We start from the raw sequence: 19647 nt of genomic DNA, 5'->3' as shown, positions 1-19647 counted from the left end.
TGTATGGGGATAATACCATTGGACAGAGCATGGCAAGAAAACTGTTTTCTCCTGTTAAATAAGATTGTTTTGACATTAATGACTTCACATTCAGGAAGACCTTCGGGGTTTGATGAAAATCCTTTAAACGTGTTAATCCACAATGATCCACGTCGTTGTATTTGAGAACTGACAGATGTGATGTACTGTGATCATTCCAGAATCATCTGACATTTGCATACAATGGGGAAGATTCAAAATTTGGGTGTATGGGTACCACATGCTCTAAGCCAAACTCACAAAAATCAGCGGGTGACCATATGAGCATCTCTGCTTGCTTGTAATCAATTAGCTCGTGAGCAACACTGACCATTCCTATTCTGTATCATTACTAGTGGTGAGAAATTATGTCTTTATGCTAACATAAGGGAAAGAAAGGAAGAGTTGAGCCCAAACAAAGCAGAAACTCCTCATACAAAGACCTGTGTGCATGGTGGAACAGTGACAGTGTGGTGTACTACATATTGCTTCCACGAGGTGTAACCATCACTGTCGACATTTGTTGTCATCAACTGAGACATCGTGCAGGTGCAGTCCAAGAACAATGACCAGGAAGACTGGGTGAAGTGATGCTACTCCCCGATAATGTTCGTCCACATTCTGGTAGACTGACAAAAAACACTGTATGGGAGTTGGATTGGGAAGTTATTCTGCACCCACCTTATTCACCTGTTCTTGCACCCTCAGATTTTCACCTTTTCGGTACTCTGTTGAACAACCTTTAAGGAACTTCCTTTCCAGATGAAAAGGCACTCCGAACATGGCTCAGTGAGTTCTTCATCTCAAAACCATGTGATTTCTACAGTGATGGAATCGAAAAGTTGACAGCCTGTTGTAAACAGTGAAGGAGAATATGTTATTGATGACTAAAGTCTCTGTTATGTGTATATTAAACTTATGGAAAAATGCTGCAAATGTATGCACCAACCCAATAGTTCTGTTTACTTAATATCCTGAAGAAAAAAGTACAGGAATACTTTTAAGAAAATTTGATTTAAAGAAATCCATTTTCAGTAGAGTTCATGTTTCATTATTACATTATCTGCTTTTGTTCTTTCTAAAATTTATTTGTCACAATTTTTGTCAAATCACTCATTCATCCACTTGCTAAGAAGTTTCATTCTTTTGGTTCATTAGTAATGCACAACATTAATTTTATATATAAGAAAAATGTAAAGCCTATAATAACAATTTTGTTTTGTAATGTGGTATAACTGTAGGTTAGAGAGAGTATTTGGAAGCAGACAGCTGATGTGCCCAGTGTTTTTGTGCAGCAGTTTGTGTAATAATACAGATGTATTAAAGATGAAACAACACAGGAAATAAATCATGGTCAAATTTTCTTCCCTGTTCTGCTCGCAAATAGAGTGAGGGGAAAATGACTGTCTATAATCCTTTGTGTGAGCCCTAATTTCTCTCACTTTACTTCCATGGCCATTCAGATATATTACGTCAGGCTCAGATTGTGCATAAACAACATTACAAACAACTCTCAATATGTTTTCTATTTAATTATACTATTTTATCACTGTTGGGCTATCTGTTATGGGATGTATAATCCTAACAGGAGGAAGGTGAAACATACAATAAATTTCTGCATGTAGTAATGGGAATGTTGTATATTATATGCAGTTCATCCAATGAAACTTAAGTATAAGGTTCATTTCTACAGAGAACAAAACATGTTTCATCTATGGTGATTACGGTGAATGAATCATATTGTTCCCTGGTAGTTTATGTACATTTGGAGAGAACATCATCAGAATCTACAGCATCTGAATTGTCTGCTTTGGATGCACGGGAGAAGCTGTGACATTTTTGGAACTCTTGCTACCCATTGGCTTCAGCATTTTTTGAAAGTTTTACCCACTTCTGTGTGCTAGTGAGGATAATAGCCAGTTGTAGCTAATCTATAGTGTCCATTTTTTGTACTCTTTGGCAAACTTGAAATGTTAATGTGTTTTTCTGTAGACTTCAGTATAATGCATACACTCAGCATTTTAAGAACATCACAGTACAATTTGTCACTGTATTGATAGCAGGAATTCTTTTAAATTAATATGTTCCTGTGTCCTGAGGTAATTAGTAATAACAATAATAATAATAATAATAATAGTATCCTATTTTTGTCAAATAATAATAATAATAATAATAATGCCATTATCCCATTTTTGTACTACTTCAATATTTCATGTAGTTTATCATTTCAGGCAGTGGAAGAAGAAAAAAATATATACAATCGCAGTTCATCACGGCAGGTATACACAAATCTAATGTTGAATAGAATCCAACAAATACGCCGTGAAGCAGCACAAAATGCACCGAGTAAGTCTTTGAATCTACTGTTTATCAATTTTAGGAGATTCAGGATCTAAAGTCTCCTTATCTTTTCTGACAAACTGCTTACATCAGAAAGTTTAAATGTTGCTCCTTTTCAATATAAACTCACTGCACATTTATGTATTTTTTTCACAATGTAGGTACTGTGGCTCCATGGCAGTTGCAAATGCTTTGATAGGTGTTTGTTTTGACCACTGACAAATTGCTTATGCAGTTTTGGTTTGACTGGAAAGCACAACATTGCTGGGAGCTACGTGAGACGATGAAGGAGCATGAGACACTACGTAAATATTATTGTTACAAGAAATTCCCGAGTCAGGAAGCTCTGACGAGCAGGAGCATTGTCTTGATGACAAAAATAGATGAGCAGCTTTTCTGATTGCTTTTGTTTGATGTTTGCAGAATCTTCATCCTCATAATAAGTTCATAGGATGCAGCCATTAAGAGAGTGCTCTTTAGAATTAAGTTGGGTGGACATCTTCACTTTCCCAAAACAAAATCACCATAACTTGCTATACACTGACAGTAACCTAAAATTTCATCTGTGGTGGGCAAGATCTGTGTTTCCTTTGCCAAGAGCAGTTTTGTTTGAGAACTGAAAAACTGCAAACATGTATCATCTACTGTGATAGATGGTGGAAAGGAAACACAGTTTATGCATACCATAATCATTTGTTAACATCACTCAGTAAACTGCCACCTGTGCAGGCTTGTGTTGGTTAATTAGCATTTGAGGTACTCACCTTGACGGCACTCAGTATTTACATTTCTTCAAGCAGTATGATCTGCACCAACAAATTCCATAATAATTTGCCCCACTTGCACAGTCCACTTGGTTTGTGGACGCTTTAGTTTGGCTTGTCTACACACAAGACTAAGTCGCCTTTGAACTGTCACACCCATTACATCATCACTGCATGTCTTACTAATTTGATAATCTGGTTTCATACTTCACAAATGAATTATTGCACCCTGTTCCTATGGTCCTATACAAACATTCAGTATTCCAAAATATATAAACATAAGATATTTCAAGAACATGCCACAAATGATAAATACTAATAAACACAAATGATTTCTGGTGGTTGGGTTTGAACTGGCAGTCTGCAGCAGGCACTAGCCACTATGCCACACTGCATGCACCACAACATGCACCCTTTCCTGGAGGAACAGTGACCTACTGTTGCAGAACTCCTCACTTGAGCCAACTACAGCACCTTGGATTTAGATCTTGTCAGTGGCCCTCTATATAGCACTCGTGGCATATCCTCGAATTCTGGTCATCATCGAGTGAGTCTTCAGTTTCCTCGAACCTCCTGTTGTTGATCTGTATATCTGGATTCTAGTAGGTCTTCATGTGGAGGATGTGGACTGTCTCTCCACTTTTGTTTTCATTATAAGGATCACCATCCTCAGTTTCATATATGACATCTGACAAGCAATGAAGGATATGATACAGGCCAAAGTAGCATTTTAGTGACATTTTCAGTAGTCCTCCTGTCCGCTCCCGGTAGCTGAGTGGTCAGCGCGAGAGACTGTCAATCCTAAGGGCCCGTGTTCGATTCCCGGCTGGGTCGGAGATTTTCTCTGCTCAGGTACTGGGTGCTGTATTGTCCTAATCATCATCATTTCATCCCCATCGACGCGCAAGTCGCCGAAGTGGCGTCAAATCGAAAGCCTTGCACCAGGCGAGCGGTCTACCCGACGGGAGGCCCTCGTCACACGCCATTATTATTATTATTATTATTATTATTATTATTATTAGTAGTAGTAGTAGTAGTAGTAGTAGTAGTAGTCCTCCTTTCCGCACGTGCTTACAAATCCTTACCAAGTGTCCTAGGCTGTATCTCACTTCTTGTGCTTGGCATTATAGTGCTCTCAGTCTTCCTCCTGGGTGTCAAAGATCCATATGCAAGCCATCTGCCTCACCTCGTTTGTGCTGGTGATGAGGTGTTTCACATAGTAATGCTGAGTATCGTCTGGTTGAAACAGTATCAGCGTACTCAATGTCTTTTCAGCCTCACGACTGTGGACAGAAAGAATGGTGTGATGCCTATAGTGTCTTGCTTCAGTGTGTTATATGTGAATGTCTTGGCGGCAGGATTGTATATTGATCTCTCTGTTTGATATCAGTGTACATTGAGAGTGTAATCTGCCAACATTTTATTAAAGTGTTTTCTGATGCCATTCATCTGTGGATTGTAGGAAGTTGTGATCCTGTGGGTGATGTCACAATTTAAAACACCTCTGGTATTAATCTTGACTGGAAAAGTTTTCCATGATCACATGTCATCTCACATGGGGTGCTCATTGCTTAAAAATGATGTCTTCTGCAAGGAACTTACCAATTTCTGAAGCTTCAGCAGTCAGCACAGGTTTTAGTGACAGCATAGTGGGTGATGTAGTCAGTGCAGGCTATTATTATCCATTGATTCCCATTTGTAGACTTCAGGAACCTACCCCTAAGAGGACAGTTTCAGTTCAGTGGAGTGGCGGTGCTGCAGGCAAGATTGGTATCAGATACCCCGGAAGTAATTGCAGCACATGTTTCTGTCATTGTCATTCCTTACAGTGGCCTACACAGTATCTAACAGATCGGTAGAGATGTGTCCAGTGATAACTGCATCTGATTCAGTCTAGAGTCTATACGAATTGCTGGTGATCAGATGTTGGAGCACTGTAGAAGTACTTCTGGATAGCTGGCCATAGTTGAGCTGGAATGACGAGCAACTATTTCTGCCCACTGGATCATAGTTCCTATTATACAAGTGGTCTGTTAATTTGTTGGAATTCTCATTTGGTTTGTTCCTCTTCCTTCAAGACTCCTATGGTTTTCAGAAGTGCTCTAGCTTCCCTCTGTTTAGCAACAATCTCATTTAATGCAGCGATGACTGAGATTTCATTCATGCGGCTGTGTTCCACCGAAGGATTCCTTGAAAGGTATGCAGCATCCTTGGGTTTGCATCTGATTTTGTACACCACTGTGATGTCATATTCCTGATGCATCAGTGCCTATCTTGACATTCAATCCAGTGGATCCTTCAAGCTAGGCAGCCAGTGTAGGGAATGCTGATCCAGCACAGCGGTAAATGTTTTGCCAAGTGAGGTATTCTTTCTCGGTTGTGTAGATCCTCTCAGGTTTGGAGAGCACTCTGGAAGTTTAAGCTATCACCATTCAGCACCTTCCTGAATTTGCGCTAGAACTGTACCTACCCCACAACCGGTAATGTCAATGGGAAGTTTTGTCTCAGCATTCTCATCACACAATGCGTGAACTGGAGATGATGGTAGAAAATTTGGTCTCTCTGCAGTAGTTCTTGCAAAGGACATGCTTTGATTGACAAGTCCTTTATAAATTGCTGGTTGTACAAGCATATTCTGAGAAAACTTCTCACATCACGAATGTGCTGAGGAGTTGGAAATTCTGTGACTGCTCTTATTTTCTGTGGATCAGGATGGACTCCGCTGTAATTCACTAGATGCCCTAAGATTTTTATTTCATGAGTGGTGAAGAGGCATGTTTTGGATTCAGCTGGAGGCCTGATGTCCAAACACACTTCAGCATGGTTCTCATACAGCTTCGATGTTCTTCAAATGTCTTTGAGATAATGACAAGCAGGTTGTGCATCACATGTTCAAAAGTGGCTGGAGCATTACACAGTCCAAGTGGCGTAACTTTGAACTCATAGAGACCATCAGAAGTTCTGAAGAGAGTCTTTTTTCCCAATCAGCTTTATCAACCTCGATTTGCCAGTAGTCAGTAGCCTGTTTGCATGTCCATAGTTGAGGAATACTTTGTTTCTTTCTTTCAAGCGGCCTAGGGTGTCATTATTCTGTGGCATTGGGTAGATGTCTTTTTTCATGTTTTTGTTTAGTTGTCAGTAGCCAATGCAGAAACACCATGTGCCAGTCTTCTTCTTGACAAGGATGACAGGAGATGATCAAAGACTGTCTGAAGGTTCAATGATATTCTTGCAGTAACTCCTCCACTTATTCATCATTCAACTGGCAACACACTATAAAAATGCTGGCTAATTGGTGGATGACCCCAGTGTTGATGCTGTATTTAACCATGTCCTGCTTCCACTCCAGATTTGAACGCATTTGAAAATCTATGCAGAATGTCTATCATAGACTAAAATTGTTCCTCAGTCAGGCCAGATCCTATTGGCATTTCAGTAGTAGCTTTCTGCTCTGTGTTGTCTGTAGTAGTAGCGGAGCATGCTTCTTCGTTGATGCCAGTAAGCTGCTCTCCCTGGATAGGTTTGGCTGTCCTTACACACGTGCCTTTAGGGATGAGTTGTGGCTGCTAGTGACAATGATCTCAAGCTTTCTTGACCACCCATATTGCTTACTATTGTCGCTGGCATGTCGATTTCTTTCATGAGCCTGAGTAGCTTTTTGCAGTCAAGGAAAGCTCCACAGTTTAACTTAGCATCTTGATTGACAACATTATGACTACATTCTGTTACAATGACAAATTCGAGGGGCTGTGTTCTGTCATTGGTGGTTATGCTTGCAATATGTGTTCCCTTCAGCTGGAATGTTTCCCATTTTCAACTTTCAGCACTATTGCTTTCATACCACGGAACATAGTCTTCTTTAACTGACGGCGATAAGCATCCAACGGAAGTCAGCAGCTGGATGAGAAGCTGGCACCTCTGTACGGTGATGGGGAATGGCTATGGCATGTTGAGAAGCAACCTCATTCAGGTTATGGCAGTGGGCTTTGTCCTGTAGGCCGATTACAGTCGTCTGCAGTTGACTGGCGTGAATAGAACTATTGTGATGGTTGACATCTGGCAGTATAGTAATTGTTGAAAACCCGCCATCTTCTCTGCAGTAGCATACAACATGTACAGGGGATGTCCACAGTTGAAATACACTTGTAGGCTGTCGTCTGTCTTCCAAGTGTCTGTTCAAATGGCTCTGAGCACTATGGGACTTAACATCTAGAACTTAGAACTACTTAAACCTAACTAACCTAAGGACATCACACACATCCATGCCTGAGGCAGGATTTGAACCTGCGACCGTAGCAGTCGTGCAGTTCCAGATTGAAGTGCCTTGAACCACTCGGCCACAGTGGCCAGCAGTGTCTGTTCGTCAACGGGATGATATAGTCGGTGTAGGAGTAGGTTATATCTGTGTTGGTCAGTGCTGGGTTGTCGTTTGATGGTTGCAGCCCAAGTCTGAGTTTGCCAAGTCCATTCTTCCTGGCATGTTTGGCTGGTGGCAGAGACAGGTGCTAAGGATTGGCAGACCTGTTCTTCAGCATTCTCTGTTACTTCTTGATGTATGCTTTGACATTCATAACTGCTGTCTCTTGCTTACTTGGTCGAACATTTCTGGTTGCCATAAAATGCTGTATCTCTTTTCACTACTTAACATTCGAGAGAGGGAAAGTCATGCTGATCTTCCAAAATTGCCATTGCAACCACATTTGGGAGTCCGTCATACTTCTTTCACCTGATTCATTGCTGTTACATTTCCGTGATGTGCTGGCACCACTTGATGAATTCCTCGGTTGTGTGACATCTTTTATCAGAAGAGCTTGGTACATGTCTCCTGCAACTCCTTTCACCAAATGTGAAGTTTTGTCAGCTTTCATATTTGGATCAGCAATGGGGCATAGGCCAAAACGTGCTGTATCTAGGACTGGTTCATGTCCTCATGACATTGGGCCCTCTTCTTCAGTTATTCTTCCACTTAGTGGACTTGATGCTGATTCTTGCCAAACATTTCCTTCAGTTCAAGCTAGAATTTATTCCAGATGTTGAGCTTCTACACATTTGCAAAACACATCATTTCATGCCATATGTTGTATTTGGAAGTTGGTCGAATCCTTTCAGTCATTTTTTTGGGTACTAACCAGCATCTCCGGAGAAAATTGATGGGTGCCTGATGTGCAGCTGACTCACTGCTGGCCTGGAATCCATTGGCTCCTGAATATATGAACTGTGCGAGCAATTGTAGTGCTCGTATTCTGGCTCGTGTCCATGTAGACAATGCCTATTACATTGTCTAATTGGAGTGACAGAGATATAGATGTTTTGAAGTAACCAGTGTCTCAACGAAACAATGTCTCATCATAATGTCACCCTAGTCCAAATCCAGATGCAGTGTCACGAGTGCAATACATCACTTAGAACGGAAAGCTACCACCATCATACCTTAGCAATAGATCTTGCAGAGAACTCAAGAAAATTCTGGTCCTACTTAAAATCGTGAAGTGGGTCTAAAGCTTCTGTCCAGTCACTTGCCGACCAGTCTGATGTGCAGTAGAAGATAGCAAAAGTAAAGCCAAAACTTTAAATTTTGCATTTGAGAGATCATTAATCTAGCAGAATTGTACAAACATTCCATCATTTGACCATCACGCAGACTGCCTTATGGAGGACATAGTAATAAGCATATCTGGTGTAGACAAACAACTGAAAGAGTTGATGGCAAGTAAGTCACCAGGCCTCAATGGAATCCAAATTTGGTTTTTCAATGAGTACTTTACAGCAATTTCATCTTACTTAGCTTGCATTTATCGCGAATCTCTCACCCTGTGCCAAGTCTCAGATAACTGGAAAAAAGTGTGGGTGACTCCTGTATATAAGAAGGGTAAAAGAACGAACCCACAAAATGAAAGACAAATATCTGTAACATTGGTTTGCTGCAGAATCTTTGAACATATTCTCAGTTCAAATATAATAAATTTCCTTGAGAGGGAAAAAGCTCCTGTCCAGAAATCAACATGGTCTTAGAAAGCATCACTCCTGCAAAACTCGGTTTTCCCTTTTTTTGCTTGAGATCCCATAAATGATGAATGAAGAGCAGCAAGTGGGTTCCATATTCTTAATTTTCTGTAAAGCATTTGGTACGGTGATACACTGCTGATTGTTAATGAAGGTACAAGCATACAGAATAGTTTCCCAGATAAGTGAGTGGCTCAAAGACTACTAACATAACAGTACCCAGTATGTTGTCCTCAACAGTGAGTGTTCATCAGAGACAAGGGCATCATCAGGAGTTTCCCAGGGGTTACAGGACCGCAGTTATTTTCTATATACATAAATGATTTTGTGTACAGGATAAGCAGCAGTCTACCGCTGTTTGCTGATGATGTGGTGTATAGGAAGGTGTCATTCTCAAGTGACTGTAGGAGAATACAAGATGACTTGGACAATATTTCTAGTTGGTGTGATGAATGGCAGCTAGCTCTTAATGTAGAAAAATGTAAGTTGATGCAGATGAGTAGGAAAAACAAACCCATAATGTTTGAGTACAGCATTAGTAGTGTGCTGTTTGGCACAGTCATGTCAATTAAATAGGTGTAACGTTGCAAACCAGTATGAAATTTAATGACCATGTGAGGATTGTGATAGGGAAGGAGAAAGGTTGACTTCAATTTATTGAGAGAATATTAAGAAAGTGTGGTTCATCTGTAAAGGAGGTCATATATATTATTCTGGTTCAACCCCTTGTTGAGTACTGTTAGAGTGTTGGGATTCTGCACCAGATCAGGATTAAAGGAAGACATCAAAGCAATTGAGAGTTAGGCTGCTAGGATTGTTACCGCTAGGATCCAACAATGTACAAGTATTATGGAAATGCTTCGGGAACGCAAATGGGAGTCATTGGAGGTAATGTGATGTTCTTTTCAAGGAGCACTATTGAGATAATTTAGAGAACTTCCATTTGAGGTTGACTGCAGAACGATTCTACTGCCACCAACGTACATTTCACATAAGGATAATGAAGATAAGATTAGAGAGATTAGGGCTCATATGGAGGCATATCACAGTCATTTTTCCCTTGCTGTATTTGCGAGTGGAACAGGAAAGGAAGTGACTAGTAGTGGTAGAGGGCACCCTCCACCACGAACTCCATGGTGGCTTGTGGAGTATTTATGTAGATGTAGATGTAGAAGCACGTTTATTATGAAAGCCAGAACAGAACTGAACTTCTGGGTGGAAGTTGGAGTTATTTATGCAAATGTCAAATGTTCCAGAAAATATGAACATTGCAGACATAAGATATTTCAAGAATCTTCCAGAAATGATAATTACCCAATAACAGATAATTGCTGGTGGCCGGGTTTGAACTGGTGACTTGCAGCATGCCAGCCATTTTTGCTACTGATTCAGATACTAATAGTGGAGACAGTCATTGTACATTTTTTGGCACCATTCTGCAGATGTTGCTGTACATTAGTTAATTAAAGCAAGCCTGAGAGCCAAAGAATAAAGAAATGATCAACTCGTTCACCATATTTACAAGTGCATGGTGAAAGTGTGTAGAAAATACATTTAAATAATCCAGGAAATGTGAATTTATGGCACTGTAATGGTGTCAAAACTTACTTATAATTTGACTGAATATAACTGTTAAATCAGATTCTGGCCTGAAGTTAACAAGTTGGAAGTTACATGATGATGAATTATTTGCCAGAAAAAAAGGAACAAAAAGGGGAAAAGATCATTTATTCCACAAAAATGAATTAACATCAATACAAATTTTTTTATTTGACAGTTATATATATATTGGCATTACGAAAATATTTCAATTTAATTTCTTTATACACAAAGACTAGAGCTTTTACTTCCAAATGAATTTTTCTCATGATTTTTTTTCATGGTTATTCTCATTTGCATTTGATGACTTCTATAGTTTTAAAGATTCCAGTTCCATGGCTGAGACTGATAATTTACATTGATATTCTGCCACTTGTGACAATGGCTGAAGAAATATTTGCCCAAGAATTTGACCAAAAAAATGAAGGTCAGAGGGTAACATTCTGTAACTCAGTAGATTGTGTGCCAGTATGTTTGATTAAATTCCAAGCTTCTCCATAGTGTCTTATGAAGTGAGGGCATCATTGTTAATGGTGATCTATCTTTACGATGCAAGATGTCATGCTCTGTGGTATATTTGCTACTTTTTAGTTGAGGAAATTTTTAGTGAAGGAAATTATGTGGTGATGTAATGTTTCAAACCTCTGTCTTCATTAATTCTGTAAAAATCCACAACATTTTGCTCAACTATTTTGTGAGTATTTTGATATAATCTTTATCTCTATAATTTTGTATACATACTATCGTAGTATTTAGGATTTTCTGTGTTTTTGTCGTTATTCACTATCTGGTTAAATGACAGGTACCAGTAAGGCTGCATCAGCAAAACCCACTATGCGTCCATTTGGGAACAGAACGGTCTCGCACAATGCAGTGTTAGCTGGAAAAAATCGAAACAAGGTCAGCTGGAGTATTGAAAAACCAAAGAAGCAACCAGGTGAGAGACATCTGTCTACACTAATTGTTTATTGTACTGTCACTCCTGAATGTTGATTTGTGTAATTTTCCAGATACAAATGTTTGTGGCTTTAGCTGTGTTGCTTTCTTAATGTTTCCTCTTTTCCTTCCACTTTTCCCCCCTGCACTGAGAACTGATTGAACCTAATTTTATAATATGTAGAGTAAAAGCATACTCTGTTGTGAAACATTTGAGTATTGTTGAAATATGAGTCATGTTTATTTACTTAATAGAATGTTTGAGAAGTATGTGGACTGATCCTATTATTTTATGCATAGGATTGTAGGAACTGACTGAAAATGACATCTCAAATCCCGTGTGGTGTTTCAAGTGCCAGAAACTCGGGCACTCTATTAATTGACATAAAAACCAGTTTGCCACTGACCTCACTTTCTGCTCTCCTGCCCTCTCAAATGGTGCTCAGTGGAAAATGGTTGATGACTTACATTCAAGTGATCTCTTCCTTGTCCGAATCCAGCTCTTGGGTCCACAGTTTCCAAAAAAAGCCACCATGTTGGATGTTCAAATAAGTATTTTTGACAGCATCTTACATGGAGTGGATCTGTTGTGAGCATGATCTGTCTTGCTACTGATGGCTGTAGCTGAAATTTCTGAGTCAAAATTCAGAGGCTGTGCATAGAGTAGTGTAGTTACTAGTGCTGGTCTACAATTTGGGTGAGGCGTATGGAGTTAAGTTCTTTCTTTGCTAACCGTACAGAGAGAATCTCACAAACTTTCGGGTTGCAAGAACCAGAAGGTGTTATAGCAAGTTTTTCTGAGCTCAATAAATCTTTCATGTAGCTCTGCAGTGGTATGGAAAGTCATAAGGATGATTTGTGACAAACATGGTAGGTTGTGAGATTTGTGACAAACACGGTAGATTGTGAAGAAATGCTGTTCTGAAGCACGTACGTGTCTCTAAATAACATTGGGAGACATCATCCAGACAGTGACAAAGTCCATGAGTTTGATTGAATTGTGTTGTGGTTTGTTTGCTTTTTTCTGTTTTATTACATTTTCGTATAATTGTTACAGGCAGCAATAGTCGACCTCTTTATTTGCTTTGGGTATTCATTGCTTGTCACTGTGTTTAATGCAGCAGTCCTAGATCATTAACTGATGATGTAATAATTCTGAATTCACTTTTGGAGATATTCGGTTTGTTTTTCAGATTGACCGCATATTTCATTTGTTTTCATCGCACCTCGGAGCCAATTCTACTGTTAGCTATTTTTGAAGTTCCAGTTCTACTGTTAGTTGTTTTTGAAGCTAATAGCTATAAAGAATACTTGCAGAGCTGTATCTGCTGCTTGCAGAAATATTTGTCACAAGAGAAAGCCATGTGATAAATATATTTTAATCACCACTGATTCTTTCAGGAAAGATCTTCCTCCCGAAGGAAATTTCAATCTTATTGAGTGGGTTTCAGTTGTACTTTTTCCTCTTTGTTCTCCTATTATGGATGCATTGTGAATTTCAGCTTTTATGTTCAGCTGCAATTCTCTGTTTTAAAAACAAATGTAATAACTTACATCTGAGAAAGCTTTAGTTGTAGTGTGTATTCAGTTTAAAATTCAACATAAATGTTGCAATACTTTGGGGTCCACTATTTTTAAGTACATCCTGTTGCTCTTGAATGATAATACTAGAAATATTAAAGTTGAGAAGTAGTTTTTATAAGCATGAAAGTAATGTAATAAAAGTCTTTAGCATTAATATATTATTATCTTTTTTATTTCAGAAGTACCATTAGATACTTACAGCTGCTTTTTGAGGCATCTTATGACAGAAGAGGATCTGAGGAACAATGGATTCCCAAGACCACATCCTGAAGAAAAGGGTGTAGCCATTGTTTATTCATCTTATAAACAATTTGTTGTGGCAAGCAATCCTTTAAAAAGGATATGTGATCGTTGTGGCAAAGAATATTCTGTGAATTCTCAGGGATTTCCTGTAAAGGCTGAGGAATGTATAAATCACTCTGGGAGGCTGTACAATATGAGGAGTATGTGTTTATCATCAATATTTGCTGACAGTGCTGCTGCTGCTGCTGCTGCTGCTATAATTATTTTTGACAGTGTCACCTCTGCTGCTGCGGTTTACTTAACTTCATACACCGGCAACACCTCAATGAATGCAATTACCAGCTCAGCTGACACTGATGGCTTAACTATATTTAAATTTGCAAAAATTATAAGATCCATTTTATCTGTAAAAGGAGTAATAATAATAATCAATAAGACTAGATGAAATGAGAAATTGTAACCATTGAAGTATCAGCATTTCTCACTTGTTTTTGAGGATGAGTGGAGCGCGAAGTTCATCGAATCTTTACAATTCCTGAAACCACACTAACATTTCCACTGCATGGCACTATACAGTAGATACCTCATGAAACTCTGTTGCATCTGTCAAGGCTCTAGCTTGACAAATGTTGAGATTCCTCCAGTGATATCTGTTAAGCACAGGTCAGCTACTTATTAGTAAAAGTTGTAGGCAAAAAATGGAAAATTGTGTGTTAGAGAGACTAGATAATTTAGTTTCACAGTAAACACTTCAGGCATCCAAAGCTTTGCTTGAAGAAAGAAAATGGAACGTATAAATTCCACCAGTGATTCTCCCAGTGCCCCAGATAATTCATTAAGTAGCATTAACATCTAACCTAACAAAAGAATTCAAGATTTCATCCTCCTTCGATATAATTTTTCTGAGATCAGTCAGATTTCCCATAATGAAATGCATGTGTTTACCATTGTGTGTCTGATTGCATAAAGGTGGCAATGTTGAAAAAAAAAGTATTACCTGTCAAAGAAGTATTATGTTGCTATATTCAGAAACATTATACCGAGTTAGTGGTACTCATTAGTGAGTAAAAAGGTAATGAAATGGAACTTTCCTAATACTGATAACTAACTTCTGTCATACCACTGTTCTTGTAGATGTGTAAAAATATGGGACGGTATCCTGTTATGATAATGCTTTCTTGTAGATGTGTAAAAATATGTGAGGATATCCAGTTACAATAATGCCAATATGCTTAATTAGACCAAAGGTGCTACAATGTAAAAACATGACATAAGTATATGATGGGTGTCCCTTATAAGAGTCATTAGGTGAATTTTCTCTGATGTTTCAGCAGAAGTTTGCAATTTCATTTTTGCAGTGTGTAGCTGGATTCAGCCCAAACAAGTATTGCTCATCATGTTTTTCATGCAATGCCCATTGTGGATGGGAAGCATTGGTTTGTTTCCAATTAGAAACAAAATTATTTTTAAGATTGAATTTTGGAGAGCTGCACCAAACCAGTCATTGGACTGAAGACCACAACAACAACTTAGTGGCCCCAGATTAGTCTAATGAGAAATTTTTTAATCATTGTGTATTAATGGGAACAGTTGGCACACAAAATTCCATAAAAATCCGTTTGTTTGTCATGGGAAACAAACCGATGCTTCAGTCAACACTGACGTGGTGAGCAGTGGGATTTATTTGGGCTGACTCTCGCTACACATTCAATATGTGAAATTGCAAGTACATGCCAAAATACCAGAGAAAATGTGCCTGACAACTCTTAGGAGGAATGCTCTATAGGTGTAGAAGGAGTGTAACTAAGGAAGAAATGGCAAATCAGATGTCATAAAACATCAAGGGCACAATGGTGAGCTACAGAAGACTGCAACTTTTGTGCTGCCATTCACAATTCTGTTACTTCCCTTATATATTATGGCAGGGTTCATTTATTTCATAATGTTACCCTAGACACCAGAGATCTTATGCAAATTCAAGCATTTTGGTCATATAGGGCAGAAAATGTGTCAAAGTTGTCAAAGAAACAGGAAAAACATTCGTCTCCACATTCTTAATAACCACTATGGTAGTACTGCTGTTTGAAGTTGGGAGTGCCCACTTTTTTAGTGTAGAAAAAATTAAATTAAGGTGTTGAAGTTTAGGTCCTCTCATTGATCCAGAAATACCTAAAAGTATTGTAGCTACTATATCTCTTGGCCTTACTCTCATCAGTAGTCAAAAAGCCGCCACAGAATCAAGCCCACATTACAGACACGCGGAAATAGTACAGTCGTCAGGACCAGAAATTTTGCATATGCTTGCAAAGGCTCACAGTTACAAAACTAATGATGCCTGTAGAATTGCAACATGTACTCTCAGAATATGTTAGCCAACAAAGTCATCTTAGTAGAGAAGCAAATCGATGTCAAATTTAAAGTTGTATCCCCTTCTCCAGTCTTCTGTGATGAGTTCAGTGATAAATCTCTTGCAGAATCCGGTTATGTTCAGGTCTGCCTGATTTATGTTGTTCTGAGCCAGCAGCATTATGTGAGTCTTGCAATGATATTTTAAATGTGAGTCCAAGTCTGCTACTTAAATTGAATTTCTTTATTGCAATAGGCGTATTTTGGCTATAATTGCTGTTGTAAAGCTATTTGCAAATAATACATAGAATTTTATCATTATTTGCACTGTTGGTGCAGCTGTCAAATGTTTAGTCAGAAATTCGTTACCAGATAAATATAAACTAAAATACTTTGGACAGCATCCAGTGATGGGACAAAGGACCAGCAAACTGTCACAAATTTGCTAAAATACAAACATACTCATAGACCGCAGTTTAATAAGTGGCAGTACCCACCAATGTGAAATGGAAGTTAAGAATAATCAGACGTAAGTACCTATGTGTGTGTGTGTACACACACACACACACACACACACACACACACACACACACACACACACACACACTTGATATAGCCATAATATGGCAAATAATGATAAAATTCTGTGTATTATTTGCAGATAGCTTGACAGTGGTAATTGTAGCTGAAATAAGCCTATTACAATAAAGAAATTCAATTGACACAGTGGACTTGCATTCATATTTATAATGTCATTACAAACCTTTTGTAGCTGGTCGGATTACTGCAGCATAAAGAAATGAAAAATGAGAAAATCTCACTGTTAAATGGATTCCCATACTCTAATGGAGTGTTATGATGATTACACATTTAGTATATGCATTTCTGTGTAACTTGTTTTAAATATTATAATGACTTTATTCTGTGGTGTGCTAGCCTTGAGTACAAGCAGAACTGCACTGGAGGCACCGGTAAAGTAAGAGAACCTGTATTTGTAAATGACAAGTCATACATATACTGCCTATAACAGATATTAAAACACTAGCTCTTGCAGTATGTGTTTCCGTTTTAAGAGGACAATATGTTCCGATTATTTACCACTGTAAGAAGTTTTAAATAGTGAGAGTATTGCTCACCTTGTTACATAGCTCTCTCATCCATTTGTTCTACTTGAGTAATTTAATGCATTCACTGCACTGTGAGTCTCTCCCTTTCTGTTTTGTAAGAAATTATCTGTCAAGTACCTCATTATACCCTGATACCAACCATAAGGGGCACGTCAACACTGCTACAAGTCTTACCAAACGAGGTGGTGCAGTTACTCACATCCGGAAGGCAGTGGTTCAAATTCTTGTTCAGCCCTCCAGGTTTATGTTTTCAGTGATTCCGCTACATAAGTTAATGCAAATACTCTGGTTGTTCTTTTGTAAAGGAGAAAGCCAGTCTCATTCCCTATCCTTCCACACTCTGAGCTTATGCTCCATCTCTAATGACTATGTGCTCAGTGGGTTGTTAAACCTTCAGATGAGAAACCCGGAGGGGAGATGACATTCATTCCATGAAACAGTGTTAAGAAAATTCCGTGAACTGGTATTTGCGGCTGATTGCAGAAGGATTATACTGCCGCCAATGTACATTTCACATGAGGACTGATACGAGAAATTAGAGCTCATACAGAGGAATAGAGACAATGGTTTTCCCTTCACTCCATTTGCGAAAGGAACAGGAAAGGGAATAACTAATAGTAGTACAAGGTACCTTCTGTCATGCACTGTAAGGTGGCCTGTGGAGTGTATACATAAATGTAGTCATTGAGTGGTCATTATTACAGTATTTCCCAGTGAGCAAAAACTAAGAAAACATCTACAAAAGAAATCATGGCCCATATGGATGGACTCTGATTTCTTTTATCTTGTTTTCGTGGATCATAATCAAAATATGTTCGCAACAGTCCCTGCAGGTACTTCCATTTGATAATTTTTGAGAATATTTAATTGGAGAACAGATGTTTTTTTTTATTACTTAAAAATGAACATGAGCTGTCACAACCACAAGAAACTTCTTTTTTATGAGATTACCATCTTCAGATCTACCACCATGATGGTAGACAGTGGTTATGAATGGAACAAGAACTACGACTCCCTGAACGCTAACTACTACAGTTTGGCAGTTAGTGTTCGGAGAGTTGTAGCACTTGCACGATTCACTGTCACCATCTACCATCATGGTGGTAGGTATGAAGATGGTCTAAAACAGTCAAAAACCGGTAAGCTCATAAAAAAAGAAGTTTCTTGCGGTTGTGACCATTCATGTTCATTTTTAATTCCCATTTGTCTTCATGGGGTAGTTCCATGATACTTGCATGTTGACTGAACCTACCAGTAACAAATCTAGCAGCATGGCTCTGAATTGTTTCAATGTCTTCCTTTAATCCAACCTTATGGGGATCCCAAACACTCAAACAGTACTCAAGAATGAGTCACACAAGTGTTCTATGTATGGTCTCTGTTATATGTGAGCTACAGTTTCCTCAAAGTCAAACATTTGACTTCCCTGCTACCAACCTAACATGCTCCTTTCATTTCATATCACTTTTCAAAACTACATCTCACTATTTAATCAGTGTCACTGTGTCAAACACCACTAATACTGTTTTGAACATTACTGGGTGTTTCCTACTCATCTGCACTAATTTACATTTTTCTACGTTTAGATAAAGCTGCCATTCAGCATACCAAATAAAAATTCTGTTTAAATCATCCTGTATCCTCCTACAGTCATACAATGACAGCACTTTTGCGTACACTACAGTATCATCAAGAAACCGTCGTAGACTGCTGCTCACTTTATCCGCCAGATCATTTGATCATTTACGCATATAGAGAACAAGAGCAGTCCTATCACACTTCCCCTGAGCACTCCTGGTGATACCCTTTTCTCTTGTGAACTTACACTATTCAGGACAACGTACTGGGTTCTATTACTTATGAAGTCTGCGAGCCACTCGTGTATCTGTGAACCTATTCTGTATAATCATCCCTCTGTCAACAATTTGTTGTGAGGCACTGTGTAAAATGCTTTTAAGAAATCTTGGAATATGGAATCTGCCTGTTGCCCTCCATCTGTGGTTCACAAGTTATCATGCAAAAAAAAGAGCAATCTGAATTTCTCATGAGTGGTGCTTTCTAACTCAGCACTAATTTGTGGACAGCAGCCTTTCTGTCTTTTGGAAATTTATTATATTCAAACTTAGCATACGCTCAAGACTTTTGCAGATACCTGTAATTTTGTGGGTCCATTTTTTACTGTTCTTATAAACAGGAGTCGCCTGCACATTTTGCCATTTGCATGCGACTTCTTGCTGAGTGAGGGATTTGCTGTAAATGCCAGCTAAGTAAGGGACAAATGTTGAAGAGTACTCTGGACCTGGTGATTTATTTGGTTTCAACTCTTTCATTTGGTTCCAACTCTTTCATTTGGTTCCAACTCTTTCATTTGGTTTCAACTCTTTCATCAACATCAGGGTCGCCTATTTCTAAGTTCTCCATAGGGGAGTCTGTGTGATGGTCAAATTATTGTATGTCTGTACTATCCTCTTGATTTTTTGATCACCCGGTACATAATTTTGTTTTTAAACAATGGTTGGTACATACATCCTCAATCTACTTACTCCGCAAATACTTCTCCAGAGCATGATTTAGGAACAGTTAAAATGTTGCCCATAAGTCATCTTCATCCACAATATTGAAAGTTATTGATGTCTATTCATTGCCCCCGTCAGTGGTTAGAGTCCTCCCTTGGGCGTGTGTGTGTG

At 38.7% G+C, this 19647-nt stretch overlaps 1 protein-coding gene across 1 annotated transcript in view; it reads left to right on the top strand.

Annotated features, from left to right (window-relative positions):
- The window catches only part of LOC124555203 (RNA exonuclease 1 homolog), a 221774-nt gene that overhangs the window by 177071 nt on the left and 25056 nt on the right, over window positions 1-19647 (top strand). The window contains exons 8-10 of the mRNA XM_047129048.1: window positions 2250-2364; window positions 11527-11661; window positions 13424-13687. Of these exons, the coding sequence (XP_046985004.1) occupies window positions 2250-2364; window positions 11527-11661; window positions 13424-13687 (514 nt within the window). The remainder of the gene's footprint in view (window positions 1-2249; window positions 2365-11526; window positions 11662-13423; window positions 13688-19647) is intronic.

The sequence above is a fragment of the Schistocerca americana genome, chromosome X, assembly GCF_021461395.2.
Source record: "Schistocerca americana isolate TAMUIC-IGC-003095 chromosome X, iqSchAmer2.1, whole genome shotgun sequence".
Classification (NCBI taxonomy): domain Eukaryota; kingdom Metazoa; phylum Arthropoda; class Insecta; order Orthoptera; family Acrididae; genus Schistocerca; species Schistocerca americana.
This window is presented reverse-complemented; position numbering and strand designations above follow the sequence as displayed.